Source organism: Dipodomys spectabilis, unplaced genomic scaffold, assembly GCF_019054845.1.
Source record: "Dipodomys spectabilis isolate Male_0828 unplaced genomic scaffold, ASM1905484v1 ptg000127l, whole genome shotgun sequence".
NCBI classification, from domain to species: Eukaryota; Metazoa; Chordata; class Mammalia; order Rodentia; family Heteromyidae; genus Dipodomys; species Dipodomys spectabilis.
The window spans coordinates 4,466,674-4,486,494 of NW_024870804.1; the positions used below are offsets into that span (position 1 = coordinate 4,466,674).

At 46.4% G+C, this 19,821-nt stretch overlaps 1 protein-coding gene across 1 annotated transcript in view; it reads left to right on the forward strand.

Annotated features, from left to right (window-relative positions):
- The first annotated feature begins 1,861 nt into the window (after positions 1 to 1,861).
- Positions 1,862 to 19,821, forward strand: part of Lcmt1 (leucine carboxyl methyltransferase 1) — a 31,037-nt gene continuing 13,077 nt past the window's right edge. The window contains exons 1-5 of the mRNA XM_042689788.1: positions 1,862 to 2,135; positions 12,855 to 12,946; positions 13,911 to 14,032; positions 16,101 to 16,177; positions 17,429 to 17,490. Of these exons, the coding sequence (XP_042545722.1) occupies positions 2,023 to 2,135; positions 12,855 to 12,946; positions 13,911 to 14,032; positions 16,101 to 16,177; positions 17,429 to 17,490 (466 nt within the window). The 5' untranslated portion in view covers positions 1,862 to 2,022. The remainder of the gene's footprint in view (positions 2,136 to 12,854; positions 12,947 to 13,910; positions 14,033 to 16,100; positions 16,178 to 17,428; positions 17,491 to 19,821) is intronic.

Below are 19,821 nucleotides of genomic sequence, written 5' to 3' on the forward strand. Positions count from 1 at the left end.
AAAACGCTTCAACCTCAGCAGTTCCCACTGTTTCTTCTGACTTGGGACCAATGTGTATTTGAGCCTCTCTCCACTGGATACTGAATGAGCAGATCATACCTGAATACAAGTCAAGTGAATATCCTGAGTCTGTGTGTGTGTGTGTGTGTGTGTGTGTGTGTGTGTGTGTGTGTTGCAGTATGAGGGTTTGATCTCAGGGCCTTTCTTTTGCTCCACTTCCTTGCTCGCCAGGTACTCTACTACTTGAGCCATACCCCCAACCCAGCTTTTTGCTGGTTATTTTCAAGATGTGAGTGCATGGATTTTTCTGCTTATAGTGGATTTTAATTGCTTTCCTTCAAATTTCAGCCTCCTTCATAGCTAGGATAATATTTTGCATGTGTATAATAATGAAATAAACAGATGTGAACAAACTCCCATTTGAAAAATTGCAAGCTGTGTCTGTAAATTCCTTCCTTAGTCCCTTTCCCTGCTCACCTGTGTCCCACTTCCCCCATTCTCTGGAGGTCACTGATATCCTGGTTCTGGGGTTTCTTTCCACTTCATTTCTTTCCCATGACAGTATTTTCCCACTCAGGTATGTGTCCTAGACATTAGTTTTGCTTGGTTTTGAAGCAGGATAGACAAGGAGATAGAAAACATAGTAACTTTTTACAAATATCAAAAGGAAAAAGTCATCCAGATAAATTGTATTAACTTAAGCAAATATCAGAAGTTACAACAAGGAAGAAAACGGAAAAGGCAGGTAAGTTCTTCTCCCACAATGCTTCTTTTTAATACTAAGCTAGTATCCAGGACTTGAGAAGGGCTATTTAAATCCCCCTCCTTCTTTGTAAAAATCTGGTGACTCTTATTGGATAGTCAAAGACAGAAGGAATGAATGACACGGAAAGAAGTCCTGAACGTTACCTGCATTTTGGGTGGACCTCAACCATCTCACCCACTCAAAGCCATTGTCTAAGGATTAGTTGCCGGACCTCATGACCACGTGTATCTCCCCCGCAGCTCAGAGTAAAGGCAGTAGATAACATCGCCATCTTCAGTCTTCAATTCCCATTTCCTGCGTGAGGTACAGGCAGTGTTCCCCTCTTTTTCTAATCCACGGTGATTTAACCCTACTATTCTAAAATAAAGCCTTGCCAGAACCTTTCACTTTGTGAGACTTTTCCTTTTTTGTGAGATACCCTGAAATGCTTTTCCTAAGTGGATTTCAAAGGCCTCAGATGTTGCACGGAAACTGGGAAGCTGAGCCTATACTCTTCCCCGTCCATCCTACTGTAGCGTAATCATTTTTGCTTTATAAATACGTTTCTTTCTTTCACTGAGCATTTCATTGTTTTTGAAATCCAGCCATTGTCCCTTGTACCCGGATAAGTTGCCATACAGTTTTCCATTCTATTACTTTTCTATCCATTATCTTCACATTTCAAAGTGGGCCTATGTGAAAAGACCTTCCTGTCCCCCCCCCCCCCCCCCCCCCCAGTTCCGCCCTGCAACTTGTTAAATTGTTGAGTAATACTGAACCCAGGCTGAAAATAAGAACTTACACTTGTTTCTTCTGGGTAGATTCTCTGACCGTGGTAAAGATCCTAAATTAGTTTTATTTAGAAAATCCTCGTTGCCTGCACTATAGAAAGCCCATCACCTCCTCAAGCTCCAAAGACTACACTTCCCAGCGAGCATTGCGTTACCCTTAGGTCAATTTCAGTTTCCTGGTTCTGTTCGCAAACTTCCGGGTTGTGTAGGCGGGTCCAAAGATTCTTCCAATGAGCAGCGCCTCCGCTTGACGGGGCGGGGTAAATGCCCAATAAGCGCCAATCAGACTGCAGGTTGCTGAGGCCGCGCCGGGGCGGGGTCTCCGAGCCGCGCCAGCTGAGCAGGGTATCGCCCGGCCCCTTGTTTGTGTGTGTGTGTGTATGTGTGTGTGTGTGTGTGTGTGTCTTCTCGCTCCTTCCTCTGCCACCTGTGGGGAACTCGCTTCCATGTCCCTCGTGGGTACAGCACCCCGGAATCTCCACGCCCATGGCCGCTAGACTGAGGGAGGCCTCTTTCGCCTCCTCTTCTTCCACGTCGGGCAGCGACGTGGATGACGAGGGCGTGCGCGGCACCTGCGAAGATGCTTCTCTGTGCAAGAGGTACGGGCGGCGGCCGGGGCGGGGACCCGGCGATGAGGAGCCGGAGGGGCGCGGGGCGGGCGTGGGGCACGGGGTGGGCCCGGCGGGGCCCGGCGGAGCGGTGCGATTCCAGCTTCCCGCGAGCAAGTGCCGTCCTTAATCCCGGGCCCATCTATTCAGGTAGTTATTGCTCAGCCGGGGTGCCCCGAACCGGAGGTCGAGTCCAGCACAAGGCAGACGCGGGGAGAGACGAGCAAGATGCACAAAGGAGCGACAGCCTTGCTGGGTTATGAGAAGGGCACATTTCTTTCTTTTTCTTTTCTTTTTTTTTGTGCCCATCTTGAGACCTGACTGAACGCAGAGCGCTGTTCCTGAGGGTTTTTTTTTTTTTTTTTTTTTTGCTGCAGGTTGGTGCTCTAACCACTGCAGCCACACCTCCACTTCTGGCTTTGTTCTGATGAATTAGAGATGAGAGTCTCGCCGACTGTCCGCTCGGCCTGGCTTGGAACTGAGATCCTCAGATCTCAGTCTCCTTGAATAGCTAGGATGACCAGTGTGAGCTACTTCCCTGATCAACAAGCGTGCTTTATGGAAGCACTGTCCCAGACACCGCTCATACAGAAGTGGATCCAGTAGATGGAGCTCCTCTAGACCTGACTCCAGTGGTAGTAATAGCCAGGAAGCAAAACACCTGGCATGGCAGATGGATGGTCTCTTGGTAGGAATTGTGGTGTTCAGGGAAGGTCTCACAGTGAAGCTAAAGGCAGAGGAGACGCTTGGCAAGGGGTGAGGGAGCAAGCAGCTCTGTCTATGTCTGGGTAACAAGGTCCCAGGCAGAGAACAGAGTGCGCTAAGGTCTTGAGGCTGGAGCTGGCTGGATCTATCTGAGGGGCAGCAATGCCAGAGAGAGTTAGCAAGAGAAGAGTAGGAGAAAGGAGACTGTGAGCCGAGGTGTTGAGGGGGGAGGTATCAGGTCCTGCAGGGAGGACTCGTGTGTGTGTGTGTGTGTGTGTGTGTGTGTGTGTGTGTGTGTGTGTGTGTAAAGCTACAGCTTGAACTCAGGATCTGGGCTCTGTCCCTGAGTTTTTTTTTTTTAATTTTTTTATTTAAGGATATCACTCTACCTCTTGAACCACAGCTCCACTTCTGGCTTTTTTTGGTGGTTAATTGGAGATTAGAGTTTCAGAAAGACCTTTCTGCCTGGGCTGGCTTCAAATTAAGATCTTTTTTTTTTGTTTGTTTGTTTTTTGTTTTTGGGTCCGGTCGTGGGGCCTGAACTCTGGGCCTGGGCGCTGTCCCTCAGCTCTTCAGCTCAAGGCTAGCACTCTACCACTTGAGTCACAGCACCACTTCCGGCTTTTTTCTTTTTGCTTATGTGGTGCTGAGGAATCGAACCCAGGGCCTCAGGCATGCAAGGCAAGCGCTCTACCACTGAGCTAACTTCCCAGCCCCCAAATTAAGATCTTTAGATCTCAGTCTTCTGAGTAGTTAGGATTACAGGTGTGAGTCCACCAGCAGCTGACTAACTCTTAAATGAGATGGAGGATTCTGCCATGGGTTTTCACTGGACCAGTGCACTTTTTCTGTTGAAAACAGACTTAGGGCCATGGAGGGAGGCAGGGACATGGAGTTTGCTAGCGCTAGTGCTTGGGGCAGGACGGCAGTCAGGTGACAGGCATCCTCCAGTTGGAGCTGACAAAATGCCCTGACAGATGGGTGTCAGTGAGATGACTCCAAGATGTTTGGCTGAGCTCAGAGAGATGCCACAGATCATGGCCCTGGTGGAGTGTTCCCAACATTCTGTACATCTTCTCTGTAGCCCAGATAGAACTAAGAAATCCATTACAAGCCAGATGTGTCCATGACTTACACCTGTAAGCCTAACTACTCTGGAGACTGAGATTTAATGATTACAATTTGGAGGCAGGCTGGGTAGAAAAGTCTGTGAGGCTCTTAACACCCATTAAACTACTAAACATCCAGAAGTAGATCTGTGACTCAAATGGTAGTGGGCTAGCCTTGAGTAAAAGAAGCTTAAGGACAGCACCCAGGCCCTGAGTTCAAGCCCCAGGATCAGCACAAAACAAAAACAACTTACTTTCTGGTTGTTTCTCCCATGAGAAGCAAGTTCATAGAAAGCAGAGACTGTGCCTACCTTGATGCCGTGTGTCATCTGAGGAACTGAATGTAATGTTCCAGTGTATGATGAGACCTTCCAGTGCTGTTTTTCCGGTTTACTGCTTCTGAGCTCTCTCCATGACCAGGGCTTATTAAGGTTGAAACCCCACTGTGCAAATGATAGAACTTAATCTGATTCCTCAGCCAGCTTGACATAACTCCCCTGGACATACAAGCAGGTTACAGGGTCACCCGAAGGTGAAGGCAGGTTTCTCCTGTGTGCTTAGGCTCAGAGCCTTTCTGATTGCATCTTTATGGCTCTGCCCCAGAGTGAGGTGGAGATTTTGATCTTAAGTAGTTTCATGGCAGGCACTGTTTTCCATCCCCTAAGAAGATATGCTACTTAATAAGTAGACTGTTCTGTTGAAGATAAACGAACATGCTCAACTAGCTCATGAATAAAGTAATTTTACTTTCGTTCTTTCTTTTTTGTCGGTCATGGGCCTTGAACTCTGGGCCTGGACACTATCCTTCAGCTCTTCAGCTCAAGGCGAACACTCTACCACTTGAGCTACAATGCCACTTCCAGTTTTCTAGTGGTTTATTGGAGATAAGAGTCTCACAGACTTTCCTGCCCGGGCTCGCTTTGAACCGTGATCCTCAGATCTCAGCCTTCTGAATAGCTAGGATTACAGGCATGAGCCACCGGTGCCCGGCTCAGTAATTTTACTTTCTGTTATGGAAGATTCATTCCTTTTTTTTTTTCTTTTGATGGGAGTCCTGAGACTTGATGCAGGGCCTGGGTGCTTTCCTCTTTAGGAAGCCCTGCCAAGTAGAAGTTCTCATTGTCCTGGGCTAGGATTTCTGATAGGATAGACTTGATACGTCAAGCAGAATTGTACCTCTTTTTGGAAGAAGGGGTGGGTGGGTGTTAGAAGGTGCTGTGGTTTGTGTGTCCCCCAAGCTAATGTATTAAAGTTAATTCCTGAGGCACCTGTGTTGGTAGGGAAGGCCTTCTGGACATGGTTAGGTCTTAAGGCCTTTGCTGTCTTGCGTGGGTTAACATCACTAACAGGAAGGTTGACAGGAGTGGATTTGTTCTTTCTTACCTTCACTCTCTTGCCATGAGCAGATATAGCAAGAAATCTGTCCCAGATCCAAAGCCCTCATCTTGGTTCTCCCAGCTTCCTGAAATATGAGGAAATGCATTCCTATTCTTTACAAATTATTCAGTTTCAGGTATTTTGTTATAGGAGCACAAAACAAAAACTATGATAGAGCAGGGTGCTGGTGGCTCACAGCTGTAACCCTAGCTACTCAGGAGGCTGAGAGCTGAGGATCACAGTTTGAAGCCAGCCTGGGCAGAAAAGTTCATGAAACGCTTTATCTCCAATTAACCAGCCAAAAAAAAAAAAAAAAAAAGCAGAGCTGTGGCTTAAGTCATAGAGTGTTAGCCTTGAGCAAAAAAAGCTAAGGGACAGTCCCAGACCGAGTTCAAGCCCTAGTATCAACGCATGTGCACGCACACACACACACACACACACACACACACACACACACACACACACACACACACACACACACACACCCCTACATACTATGACAGCAGAGTACTTGAAATATTTGTTCCACTCTCTTTTTTTTTCCTCTCAGAATTTCCCTAGGTTATTCAAGAGAAATGGGGAAAAAGGTGGGGATGGAGGGAGAGATAATTTACATATAATAAAATGCTAGATTTTCATGGTTCATGTTGATGAATGCGTTAATTGTACTTATCTATGTGCCCCTATCCCAAACAATAAATAAGATATTGTTGAAATACCAGGAAGTTCTCTCTCACATTTTTTTCTAATAAGGGTCCACTTACCAACCTAATACTGTTTTCTTATTTTGACTTTACCCTAGGTTAGATTTTCCTATTCTTAAGTATCATATAAATTGAATCATACAGTACATATTCTTTTATTTATTTATTTTGATTTTTGTGTGAGTCCTGGGACTTGAACTCAAGGCCTGGGGGCTGTCTCTGAGCTTTTTTTTTTTTTTTTTTTTCCTCAAGACTAGCTCTCTATTGCTTGAGCCACAGCTCCACCTCTGCTTTTTCTGTTTGGGCTGGCTTTGAACTGTGAACCTCAGATTCAGCTTCCTGAGTAGTTAGGATTACTGGCATGAACCATCAGTAGCCTGGCTTCCTTTTTTTTTTTTTTTTTTTATTCAACACTTTTCCTGAGGTTTATCCAAGTTAAGGATGATAATGTGTTATTAACAGATTTTAATCGGTAATAGCTCTTGCAATTGAGTCCAACTCAATCCGACCTGAACTAATCCGAACTTGAGTTCTAGTAGAGGTGGACGACATTTCTGGGGAAAATGCGGGCGTTAGGAGGTATGCAGAGGCCCAGCAGGTTAGGATAATGAAGAATCACCTAGCTGGAGAAGTGAGTGTTGGTCAATGTGAACCCCACCTGGGCCTGCTAACAGCTTCTAGGTTAGGTTCTGCCCTTCCTCGGGTTGCTGGAACAGTCAGCAACTGCTACTTCTTCTTCCTCTTCCTCCTCCTCTTCCTCCTCCTTCTGGTCCTCTTCCACCTCCTCATCATCCTCCTTCTTCTCCTCCTCTTCCTCTCCCTCCTCCTCTCCTCCTCCTTCTCATCCTCTTCCTTGTCCTCCTCCTCCTCCTCATCCTCGTCCTTCCCTTCCTCTTCCTCCTCTTCCTCCTCTTCCTTCTTCTTCCTTCTTCTTCCTTTTTCCTTCTTCCTTCTTCCTTTTTTTTTTTTTTGCCAGTCCTGAGGCTTGAACTCAGGTCCTGGGCACTGTCCCTAAACTTCTTTTGCTCAAGGGTAGCACTCTACCACTTGAGCCACAGTGCCACTTTCAGCTTTTTCTGTGTATGTGGTACTGAGGAATCAAACCAGGGTTTCATGCATGCTAGGCAAGCACTCTACCACTAAGCCACATTCCCAGCCCATGACTGTAGCTTCTTTTTGATAGCCTTGAGTTTTTTTTCAGAGAGCACTTTGAGAAAGGGATGGGATCAGCTAGGTGCTGGTCCCTCATGCCTGTAATCCTAGCTACTCAAGAGAAACCGAGATATGAGGATCACAGTTCAAAGCCAGCCAGAGTAATAAAGTCCACAAGACTCTTATCTCCAACTAACCAGCAAAATGCTAGAAGTAGAACTGTAATTCAATGATAGTGTGCCATCCTTGAGTATAGAAAGCTAAACAAGAATATTAGGCCCTGGTTTCAAACCCCATACTATCCGTGCGTGTGCACACACACACACACACACACACACACTCTCTCTCTCTCTCTCTCTCACTCATACAAATAGACAAAACATAAATTATTTGTGATACACGTTTGTTTGTTTTCCTGACCCTGGATTTCTAACAGCTTGTAGTTCTATTCCATGTTGACTGGTATTAAGTTAGACATAGGAGCTTGGACTGGGGGGTTTTCTGAATGGATTTCCCTATTTATTTCACCCTCTTGGCAATGTTTGCCTTTTCCCATTCATACTCTGTCCATCATTCAATGATTACTTGAAACAGTGAGAAATATTATTTGTTTTTGTTTTTGTTCTGGTACTGGGGCTTGAACTCTCAGCTTGGGTGCTGTCATTGAACTTTTTTTTTTTTTTTTTTTCTCAAAGCTAGCACTCTTCCACTTGAGCCACAGCTCCACTTCTGGCTTTTTAGTTGTTAATTGGAGATAAGAATCTCACAGGGCTGGGAAGGTGGCTCAGTGGTAGAGCGCTTGTCTTGCATGCATGAGGCCTGGGTTCGATTCCTCAGCACCGCATAAGCAAAAAGAAAAAAGCTGGAAGTGGCGCTGTGACTCAAGTGGTAGAGCGCTAGCCTTGAGCTGAAGAGCTGAGGGTAGCGCCCAGGCCCAGAGTTCAGGCCTCACAATGCTCCCCCCCCCAAAAAAAAAGAATCTCACAGATTTCCCACCCAGCCTGGCTCTTAATCTCAGCCCTCAGATCGTGCTAGGTTTACAGGTGTGAGCCACCAGCACCGGGCCTATTTAGTATGTTTTGACACAACAGTTGTGCACAATTTGGGGGTATGGTAAGACATTTCTGTGTGTGTGTGTGTGTGTGTGTGTGTGTGTGTGTGTGTGTGTGTGTGTGTGTGTGTGTGTGTGTAATCTGAGCAGGATAATTGACATGTGTATCACCTCAGACATTTATTATTTCTGCTAAGAACATTCAAATCCTCTTTGTTAACCACTTTATTCTTATTTATTTTATTTTTATCTTTGTCGCTTATGGGGGGCTTGAACTCTGGGCCTGGGCACTGTCCCTGAGCCCTTCAGCTCAAGGCAAGTGCTCCACCTCTTGAGCCACAGTGCCACTTCCAGTTTTCTAGTGGTTTATTGGAGATCAGAGTCTCACGGACTTTTCTGCCTGGGCTGGTTTTGAACCATGATCCTCAGATCTCAGCCTCCTGAGTAGTGAAGATTACAGGTGTGAGCCTGTTTTTAGCGTCACTTCCAGTTTTTGAGTGGTTAATTGGAGATAAGAATCTCAGGGGGACTTTTCTGCCCAGGCTGGCATTGAACTTCGATCCTCAGATCTCAGCCTCCTGAGTAGCTAGGATGACAAGTGTGAGCTACCAGTGTCCAGCTAACAGCCACTTTTAAATATTCAAAGAATTGTTGACAACCCTGGTCATGATGCTACAGGACATTAGAAGTTATTTTCCCTATCCTGTTGCAGTGGTGCGGATGAACCATTCTGCCTCTGTCTAGCCTCCACCCCCACACTCCTTCCAATCTCTGGTCAATAGTGTTCTCTCCACGTCCTTGAGGTCATTTCAGCTCCTGTGCATAAGTGAGTGGGACAGTACATTTCAGATCACATGAACCCACGTAAGGCAATAAGAGGTTTGATGAAGCCAGAGGACAGAGCTGGTAGTCATCTTGGAGAAGCTGCTGTCCAAGAGTCTTCCACCTAGGTGTGGAGGCCAGTTTGTAGGTGGTTCAACCTGTCAGGCCTGGCAGATAGACTCAGACCTCATGGGAGGAGCAAGGAATGCAAAGTCCTGTCTTAAGTACCTCGTTGGTCACCCCTAAGATTTACTTCCTGGTTCCTGATTATAAACCTAGAATAAAAGAATTAGGGAATGGAAGCCAAAGATGGAACTAAAAGGACACCAAGAAAGTTAAGATTGCCAGGTATCAGTGGCTCACGCCTGTAATCCCTAACTGCTCAGGAGGCTGAGATCTCAGGATTGCGGTTCAAAGCCAGCATAGGCAGGAAAGTCCATGAGATTCTTATCTCCAATGAACCACCAGAAAACCAGAAGCGGGGCTGTGGCTCAAGTGGTAGAGCACTCGCCTTGAGCTGAAGAGCTCAGGGACAGCGCCCAGGCCCGGAGTTCAAGCCCCATGACAGACAAAAATAAGAAAGAAAGTTAAAATTGGAGGTAGTAAAATGTTAAAGACTACAAGCAGTAAGCTTGAAATTTTATTAAGAAAAATTGGCTACTTTTTGCAATCGTGAATGTGCACGCACGTGTGTGCACACACATGCATACCATTTAAACAATTGCCATTTTAGGTGGACACATATAGGATATGGGTGACCCAAGTCCAGGTAGTAAGTAGTTCTGAAAGAGCATTAGACCTAGCAGCCTGGTTGCTTACATCTGTAATCTTAACTATTCAAGAAGTTGATATCTGAGGATCCTAGTTCAAATCAGCCTGAGCAAGAAAGTTTGGGAGATATTTATTTATTTATCTTTTACTGCTTATTTCTTTTTTCTGGTCTTGGGTCTTGAATTCTGGGCTTGGACTCTGTCCCTGAGCTTCTTTTGCTCAAGGCTAGCGGTCTACCCCTTGAGCCACAGCACCAACTTTTTCTGAGTAGTTTTATTGGAGGTAAGTGTCTCAGGGACTTTCCTGCCCATGCTGGCTTTGAACTGCTATCCTCAGATCTCAGCCTCCTGAGTGGCTAGGACTACAGGCACAAGCCTCTGGTGCCTGGCTCTGGGAGCCTCCTGTCTCCAATTAACCAGCAAAAAGCTGGAAGTAAAGGTGTGGCTCAAATGGGAGAGTGCCAGCCTTGAATGGAAAAAGCCAAGCAAGAACACAAGGAACTGAGTTTAAGACTCAGTACCAACACACACACACACACACACACACACACACACACACACACCCCTCCCCCCCACCTCTCTCTCACTCTCTCCAGTAGACCTGAGCTCCCTGAATTGGTAGAGTATGCTCCACAGCTTGGAAAAGGCCTGGCCCTCAGTAAGCTCTCTGTGAGTCCCTGGGAGCAGAACATGAGGCTGTGGCCTGGATTCTCAGGCTGGGAGGAGCCTGTTGGCAGGGCTTCCACACCTCTTTTTGAAGGAGCCCAGGTTGAAGCTAACATGAGCAAATCCTTACAGTGAGTGTTTTGTGAACGAATGGGTGTTTCTCAGTGAGAGCAGTGAGGTGATTTTAAGTGGTTCCCAGACAGACATTTTACATTTCAGTAGTTGGAATTTATTACCTTGTTGGCTTTAGAAGAAAAGCAGGCCAGCCTTGGGTATTATTTTTAAAAAGCGATGTGTAATGATTTAATGACTCAGTACATTAAACAGGTAGTAGATGACTGTTTGGAAATGGAAAGAAATAGGTGATTGAATAAATAAGATCTTGATTCTTTGTGTGTTTTAAACATGATGTCAGGAAATGAGGTGCTGGGTTTTTATGTGTATATGTGTGCTGGTACTGGGCCTGAACTCAAGACCTAGACACTGTCCCTTAGCTTTTTTTCACTCATGGCTGGGGCTCTACTACTTGAACCACACCTCCACTTCCAGCTTTTTGGTGCTAATTGGAGATAAGATTCATACAGACTCTCCTGCCTAAGCTGCCTTCGAACCACAATCCCCAGATCTCAGCCTCCTGAGTAGCTAGGATTACAGGAGTAAGCCACTGGCACCCAGCTTCTGGTTGTTTCTCTTGACAGTATATGTGAACATCTTGCCATGGCTGATGGCTGTGTTTCTAGCATAGTTCTCAAATGACTGGTTAGCATTTATTCCATTGTACAGACACACTGTAATTTGTTGACTTAATCTCCAGTTGGTAGCCTATATAAATCTTGAAACTTGGTGTTCACCTCCCTTCAGAACTGGTGTCAGAGGTGCCAGACAGCCCTCTCTTCCTTGCTCTTTCTAACAATGTTGTAATAAATCCTCTGATCTTAGCTATTATGCCTGGCCACACCATGAGATCCTGTTTAACTCCATAGATGAGAGAACCAACCCTCTTCTATGGGAGGCTAGACCCATCTCGACTCACTTGCAGATGCCATTTTTACCACTAGAGGGCGCTCGGAGATGCCTTTAAACTCAATCAGCCACTCACAGTGAGATAGTTCCCCTTTTCGCTTGAGCTCTGGGCACCTGGAAACTGACTTCCTTCAGAAACTGTCCTAATCCTTACGATGTGTCATGATGGTCTTTTCTCATTTACACTATTCATCATGGTTTCTTTTAAATGCAGGTTTGTACACACTTGATTTTATGATATTCATGGGTCACAACTCACTGGAAACATACCATTATAGATAGATACACAAGATGCTTACTGTTACAAAACTACTTTTTTTTTGTTAGTCATGGGGCTTGAACTTAGGGTGTGGGTGCTGTCCCTGAGCTTTTGTGCTCAAGGTTAGCACTCTTACCATTTTGAACCACAGCACCACTTCCAGTTTTCTGGTGGTTCACTGGAGATAAGAGTCTCATGGATTTTCCCGTCTGGGTTGGCCTTCAACTACAATCCTCAGATCTCAGCCTCTTGAGTAGCTACAATGCCTGACTTACAAAACTCTTTGAATGTGCTGTTTTCTTTGGAAATCCTGGACTTGTATAGCAAGTCTTGTCCAATGGTTAGTGCTGTGTCTGTACTAAGTTGCTGCAGTATGCAGCTAAGCTTAACGCCTATGTCTGACCCAGTATGCAGATATTGACAGCACCTCTGGGGCAGAAGAAAGCCTTGTTGGTAGATAAAAACAAAAGAAATAGTATAGAACCTGCTTCTTCGTTGTTGTTGGTGGTGGTGGTGGTGGTGGTGGTCATGGGGCTTGAACTCTGGGCCTGGCACTGTTCCTGAGCTCTTCAGCTCAAAACTAGTGCTCTGCCACTTGAGCCACAGCGCCACTTCTGGTTTTCTGGTGGTTAATTGGAAATAAGAATCTCGTGGACTTTGCTGCCTGGCCTGGCTTTGAACCACAATCCTCAGATCACAGCCTCTTGAGTAGTTAGGATTACAGGCGTGAGCCACCAGCATCTGGCTGAATATGTGTCTTAATAGAGCCATATGACTCGTCTCAGACATCTTTTGCTGAGTGAATAATGATAGATCTTCTCTATGAAGTGTGAAGTGAGATTATTTGCTCTCTGAGGGTCAATATGAGGAAGAGAGGTGAAGAACGATGATTGGGAAACATGAGAGGAAGTTTAATGAGGGCAGATGAGTCTGTTGAAAGGTGGCCTAGGGTACTAATGGTGCATTTGCTGGCCCTTCTCTGTGGATTCTCTGGTTCCTGGGGGTTGAGCAGTGGGCCCTGGGTGTGAACATTCTCTTCTCCACTCACCTGCCTGTTCTTCCAACCCTTCAGGTTTGCAGTGAGCATTGGCTACTGGCACGACCCCTACATCCAGCACCTGGTGCGGCTGTGTAAAGAGAGGAAGGCCCCGGAAATAAACAGAGGCAAGTGACCACCCCTCCCCACCAGCTCCTCCTCCCCCAGTGGCTTGAGTTTTGAGAGAGCTATTCTTTTTTTTTTTTAACTTTATTGTTACTATACTATACAAGTGATGAACTGAGGGCTTACGTTGACATGAGTCAGGTAATGAATGAGTGCCAATGCCTTCCTCATTCTCTCCCATCCCTCCCTGCCTCCCATTTCCACCTACAAGCTCGCTTTCATCCGTGCCCAGTGAGCTCCACCGCTGCACTTGTTTACCCCCTTTCCCTTGAGTTCTGTACCCTCCCCCCACACAGGTGAATATACCATACATAAGAAAAAAAATCATCATAAATTTTATTTATTTATGCATGCATACATGCATGCCAGTCCTGAGGCTTACACTCTGGGCTCCTTTTGCTCAAGGTTAGGGGTCTACCACTTGAGTCACAACAGCACTGCCAGCTTTTTTCTGTGATTTAATTTGGAGATAAGGGTCTCACAGACTTTCCGGCCCAGGCTGGCTGCAAACCACAATCCTTAGATCTCAAACCTCCTGAGTAGCTAGGATTATAGGCGTGAGCCACTGATGCTTGGCTACTTCTAGCTTTTTTTTTTTTTTTTTGGTGGCTAATTGGAGAAAAGAGTCTCATGGACTTTCCTGCCCTGGCTAGCTTTGAACCTCGATCCTCAAATCTCAGCCTCCTGAGTAGCTAGGATGACAGGCATGAGCCACCAGCACCCAGCCATCAGAGACTCTTAACCCCTAAGCAGGGCTCCTATAAGAACAATGCCAGGAAGCATCCAACCCAGTCTTCTCCCCAGATGAGAAGGGGTCACCTCACCTGCCTGTTCTCCATGTGGTGTTCAGGCAGATTGTGCAAGAGCCTTTGTGGCTGAGGGGACCCCTGGTTTGGCTGAGGAGCACTGTGCATGGAGAGTTTTGGCTGTCACCAGCGCTAGCTTGTCTCTCTGACCCCCCGACAGGCTATTTCGCGCGAGTCCATGGCGTCAGTCAGCTCATAAAGGCTTTTCTCCGGAAAACAGAATGCCACTGTCAGATTCTCAACCTTGGGGCTGGAATGGACACCACTTTCTGGAAACTGAAGGTACATCATCATCCTCGTTCTCCTCCTCGTTCATTCCCCTGGGACTGGCAGAGAGCTTTACTTGAAGCCCTGCGCTGGTGGCTCACGCCTGTCATCCCAGCTGCTCAGGAAGCCGAGAGCTGAAAAATCCCAGATCAAAGCCAAACCTCAGGCAGGAAAATCTGTGAGACTCTCATCTCCAACGAGCCACCAGAAAAACCACACGTGGAGCTGCGGCTCAAGGTGGTCAAACACCAGCCTTGAGCAAAAAAAAAAAAAAAAAAAAAGCTCAGGGATAGAGCCTAGGCCTTGAGTTCAAGCCCAGAGACAGAGAAAAACAAAACAAAGCAAAAATCACCCTGATGCAGAATTGAAAAACACATAACATGACAACAAGCGAAGTGGTAGCCTGTCCCTTGCCCCTGTCCTCGCCTCCCTAGACCTTGCCCCCCTCTCCCTCTGGCCTCCTTCCCTCCCCCGTCCCCCTTCACCCACTCCCCATTCCCCTGCCCTCCTGGTTGCGTTTCCATTTTATTGTAGGTCTGTGCAGATTCCTCTGTGAGGCCGGTCATGTGGCAGGAATAGAAGCGTGGCTTGCTTTCCCCAGATGCCTGGCAGGTGCAGATTGCGATAAATGAGAGCGGGTGGCTACAACCTGACCTGCTTAGCTATTGTATCACTAATCAGCCCACCTTATAAGCTCTTGCTCATCAGAACAGTTGGCCTTTCTCCTACGTGAGAAACCGTTTGCCTCCATGTGGACTCTGTGTTCAGTGCTTGCCTCTGCATTCTTTTAGGATGAGATAACACTAATGAGAACCTTCTACCTAAGGGACCTCATGACTATGTCTGAGCGCTGTGTGAGGAGGAAATGAGGCTGGCATGGCGGACACAGTTTAGAATCAGCTCATCCAGTGCTAAATCCCTCTCCATCTTTGTACATGACCCCAGTGGCTGTTCAGGGACATCCCCTTGTCTGTGGACCTGTTTGTGTTTGTAAGGAAGCGTCCAGAATTGTGATATAAGGAACCAGCAGATACTGTGTAAGGCCTAAGACCTCTTCTGTGTGTGTGTGTGTGTGTGTGTGTGTGTGTGTGTGTGTGTGTGTGTGTGTGTGTGTGTGTGTGTGTGTGTGTGTGTGCGCCAGTTCTAGGGCTTGAACTCAGGGCTTAGACACTGCCCCTGAGCTTTTGTGCTCATAGCTAGTGTTCTACCACTTGAGTCACAGCACCATTTCCAGCTTTTTAGTAGAGATAAGAACCTCACAGACTCTCCTGCCTGGGCTGGCTTCAAACCTAGATCCTCAGATCTCAGCCTCCTGAGTAGCTAGGATTTTTTTTATTTATTTTTATTTTTTTTTTATTTTTTTGGGTCCAGTAGTGGGCCTGAACTCTGGGCCTGGGCGCTGTCCCTCAGCTCTTCAGCTCAAGGCTAGCGCTCTACCACTTGAGCCACAGCGCCACTTCCGGCTTTTTTCTTTTTGCTTATGTGGTGCTGAGGAATTGAACCCAGGGCCTCAGGCATGCAAGGCAAGCGCTCTACCACTGAGCCACCTTCCCAGTCCAGTAGCTAGGATTTTAAGCATGAGCCACGAGCTCATGTTACTATGGTAACTACTTTATTGTTTCATCCAAAAACTGTTGGTCAGAACTCACATGGATTTCCCCATCTTTTTTATTTTTTTTTCTCTCTCTCTCTTTTTTGTCCGTTGTGGGGCTTGAACTCAGGGCCTGGGCTCTGTCCCTCAGCCTCTTGGTACTCAAAGCTAGTGCTAGTCTACCACTTGAGCCACAGCTGCACTTCCAGTTTTTGAGTGGTTAATGGGAGATAGGAGTCTCACAGGGACTTTTCTGCCTGGGCTGGCTTTGAACCACCACCCTCAGATCTCAGCCTCCTGAGTAGCTAGGATGACAGGCGTGAGCCACCGGCATCTGGCTCCCCTCCCCTCCTGCACACCATTCCTCTATTCTGTATGAATTATTCTTTAGCTCTACGTGTTTGCTACATGGTGGGGGGGTGGGGAGTGTGGTGATGATCCATAAATATGTGAGTACAGAAACTGCAGAAATGATTTTGGGTATTTCCCCAGGATGAAGAGCTTCTCCCAAGCAAATATTTTGAAGTCGACTTTCCAGCGATCGTCACCAGAAAGCTGCACAACATCAAGTAAGTCCGGCTGTGCAGGAAGCAGGATCCTGGGGGTCTGGGAGCCAGCTCTACGCCTGGCAGGGCAGATGCTAGAGTCCTCATTTTTGGGTGTGCTGTCCCCAACCCCCTTTCCACTTTCTTTGGTGCCCCAGGCCTCTCATCCAGTTTGTTCATGCCGCTTTCAGAGCACAGCGTAGCTTCCCTGTTACTGTCTTGTGCATTCATGTCATTTATTCTTATTTATTTATTTTTATTTTCTTTGCATGGGGCCTGAACTCTGGGCACTGTCCCTGAGCTCTTCAGCTCAAGGCTAGCACTCTACTACTTGAGCCACAGCACCACTTCTGGTTTTCTGGTGGTTAATTGGAGATAAGAGTCTCAGACGTTCCTGCCCAGGCTGGCTTTGAACTGCGATCCTCAGATCTCAGCCTCCTAAATAGCTAGGATTACAGGTGTGAGCTACCTGCACCTGGCTTTTTTTTTTTGGCGGGGAGGGGTTGCCAGTACTGGGGCTTGAACTCAGGGCTTAGATACTGTCTCTTAGATTTTTTTGCTCAAGGCTAGCACTCTACCACTTGAGCTATAGCTCCACTTCCAGCTTTTCCTGCCCAGGCTACCTTCGAACTGTGATTCACAGATCTTGGCCCTCCTAAGTAATTAGGATGACAGGCATGAGCCACCAGCCCCTAGCTACTACACTTTTCAGAGTCCAATTCTTGTGTTTATCTATAGTAAAGAACAGCAGTCTCCTAATTTTTGGTGGAGCGTAAACAAGAAAGTAGAGATGCCTCCACAGCATTTCATGTTTGGAAGAGTCTTACTGACTCTCTTGAAGCTGAGTTATTTCATGATCAGTGTGCGATTTGGAGCCCAGTGCTAACCCACTCAGCTGACCTACTCCGAGTCCTGTGTACTGGATTCTTTCTCTCTGAGGGGAAGGTCTTTGGGAATGGCTCCTGGCTTAGAACAGTAGCAATAGATAATGGTAGAACGTCCCTAAATCTCAAAACTTGAAATCCTAGATGCCCTAGTCTCTGAAGCTTTTTGACTGTCATGTCAGATTAGGGCTGCTTGACCACTAAGATATCTGTAAGTAGTTTCAAATCTGAGAAAAATCTAGAACCCATAAAGGTTCTGATCTTAAAGCATAAAGGTCACTGAGCCCCCAACATTACCGTGTGGGTAGTCGGCGCCTGCATCTGGGCCACCCATAACACTGGAGAGTACACTGATGGGTAACTGACGTTCCTTCTTTTCTGTCTCCCATAGAAACAAGCCTCTCCTGTCCACACCCATTGTAGACCTTAATTCGGAGGCCACTCTGCAGCTGGGCAAGTATCTCCCACCCAACGAGCATGGGGTCTGGCACACAGATCATACTCATGCTCTTCATTTTGTTTTAAAAGATGGTGTGCGCTATGACACCGTGAATTCGTCTACATTCATATCATGCTTACCATGAAGGAGATTTTTTTTTTTTTGGTAGGTCATGGGGCTTCAACTCAGGGCCGGGTTGCTTTTTTGCTCAAGGATTAGCACTCTACCATTTTGAGCCACAGTTTCACTTTTGGTTTTCTTGGGGTTCATTGGAGATGTGTCTCACAGATTTTCCTGCCTGGGTTGGCTTTGAACTGCAATTCTCACATCCTCTAGAATTATAGTACAATATAATATAGCCTCTAGAATTATAGTACTGTAACGCCATTAGCAGGAATGAGAGCATCTATATACTCTGACATATATACTAGAGGATTGTATTTCTCTAGGATTATAGTGTGAGCCACCAGCACCCAGTGCATGAAGGTGTTGTTTGTTTGTTTGTGTTTGTTTTTTGTTTTTGTTTTTGTCAGTCATGGGGCTTGAACTGGATGCTGTCCAACTCTTCAGCTCCAGGTGAATGCTCTACCACTTGAGCCACAGTACCACTTCTGGTTTTCTGGTGGTTAATTGGAGATAAGAATCTCATTGAATTTTCTGCCTGGGCTGGCTTTAGACTTCAATCCTCCAATCTCAGCCTCCTGAGTAGCTAGGATTACCTGTGTGAGCCCCCAGCACCCAGAGTTCTTGTATGTAATTTTTTATAAACAGTGAATAATTTATGCACAGTTTTGGTAACTTGCTCCTTCCATGTCCTGAATAACCACAACCATCTTTCATGTCAGAGTATATAGAGCCCCTCATTCTTGTTAATGGCTTTATAGTACTTCTTTTCTTGGAAAATTCATTATATTTAATGTTTCCTACAAATGGCCATTTAGGTTGTTGCCTTTTTGTGATTTTCTGTCAAACGACATTGCATATGTGTATATGCATATTTTCAGGAATTGCTCGTTCAAAGAATTGGTGCCTTCTGAATTTTAATAGCAACAGTCAAATTGCTTTTGAGATTCCTTTGCATTTATGTTCTCAGTAGACTCTCCTGCATCTGTCCTGGGCTTGCACACTGAACACTGGTCTAATGGGCTGAAATGCTGTCCTGTTATCTGAACAATTTATATGAACTTTGAGCACCAAGGACATGGCATCTGTCCTTGGCAATTTTTGGCCTTTGGGACTCCAGTGCACATTTTTATTTTGTTTACTTTGTTCATCTGTTTGATTGCATTACTTCTTTTTCCTTTTATAGGAACACTTTTGTTTGTTTGTTTGTTTGTGGGGTTTAAACTTAGGGCCTGAGCACCGTCCCTGAGCCTCTTTGTGCTCAAGGCTAGCACCCAAGGCATGAGCCACCAGCACCTGGCTTATAGGAACAGTTTTTAATATCTAGAGAAGGTCTTCGATAAAGGTTCCTTGGAAACTTCTTTTTCAATTGCAGATTTTTTTTTGGCACGGGGGGGGGGGGGGGTGGGTGTTGGTCATGGGCTTGAACTTGGGGCCTGGGTGCTGTCCCTGAGCTCATTTGCTCAAGGTTAATGCTCTACCTCTTTGACTACACCTCCATTTCCAACTTTTTGGTGGTTCGTTGCAGATAAGAGTCTCACAGACTTTTCTGCCTGGGCTGTCTTGAAACCAAGATCCTCAGATCTCCTTCTCCTAGGTAGCTAGAATTGCAGGCATGAGCCACCAGCACCCGGCTAGAATGAGGTTTTTTTTTTTTTAAGAAAGGAAACCAAATGCTGTTACCTCCCTGCTTCAGACATTCTACCGAATGTGGCCTACATGCTGCCAGGCCTCCTGAACGTAGCTTCAGCCACTGTAGATGGGGGCCAGCCACACAGATGTCCTGCTGTCCTCATGTGCAGAATGCGCACGCGTGCTCTCCCTCAGCACTGTCCCCTGGGTCTCTCCTCTCTCCTCTCTGCTGGATGGATGCCTCCTTACTGCCTGCCTCTCAGCTCAGCCACTAACCACCTCCTTGGACTACAGATGGCCTCCTGTCCCCTGGGCCTTATGACACACTCTTCCTGTCGCTATAAACCCCCATGAGGGCAGGAGCCATGTATTTTCTTTTCTTTTTCTCATTGTTGAGACAGAGTCTTTCTTTATAGCCTAAGTCATCTATAGCCAAACTCAAGATCCTCCTGCCTCAGCCTCCTGAGTGTCGGCATTGCAGACATGCAGCACCATACCCTGCTCAGGGACTGTGTGCTCCAGTTCATTGTATTCCCCAAGTTGATTCAGTGCTTTGTGCATAGATCTCAGAAATGATCCAAGAGGTGGAC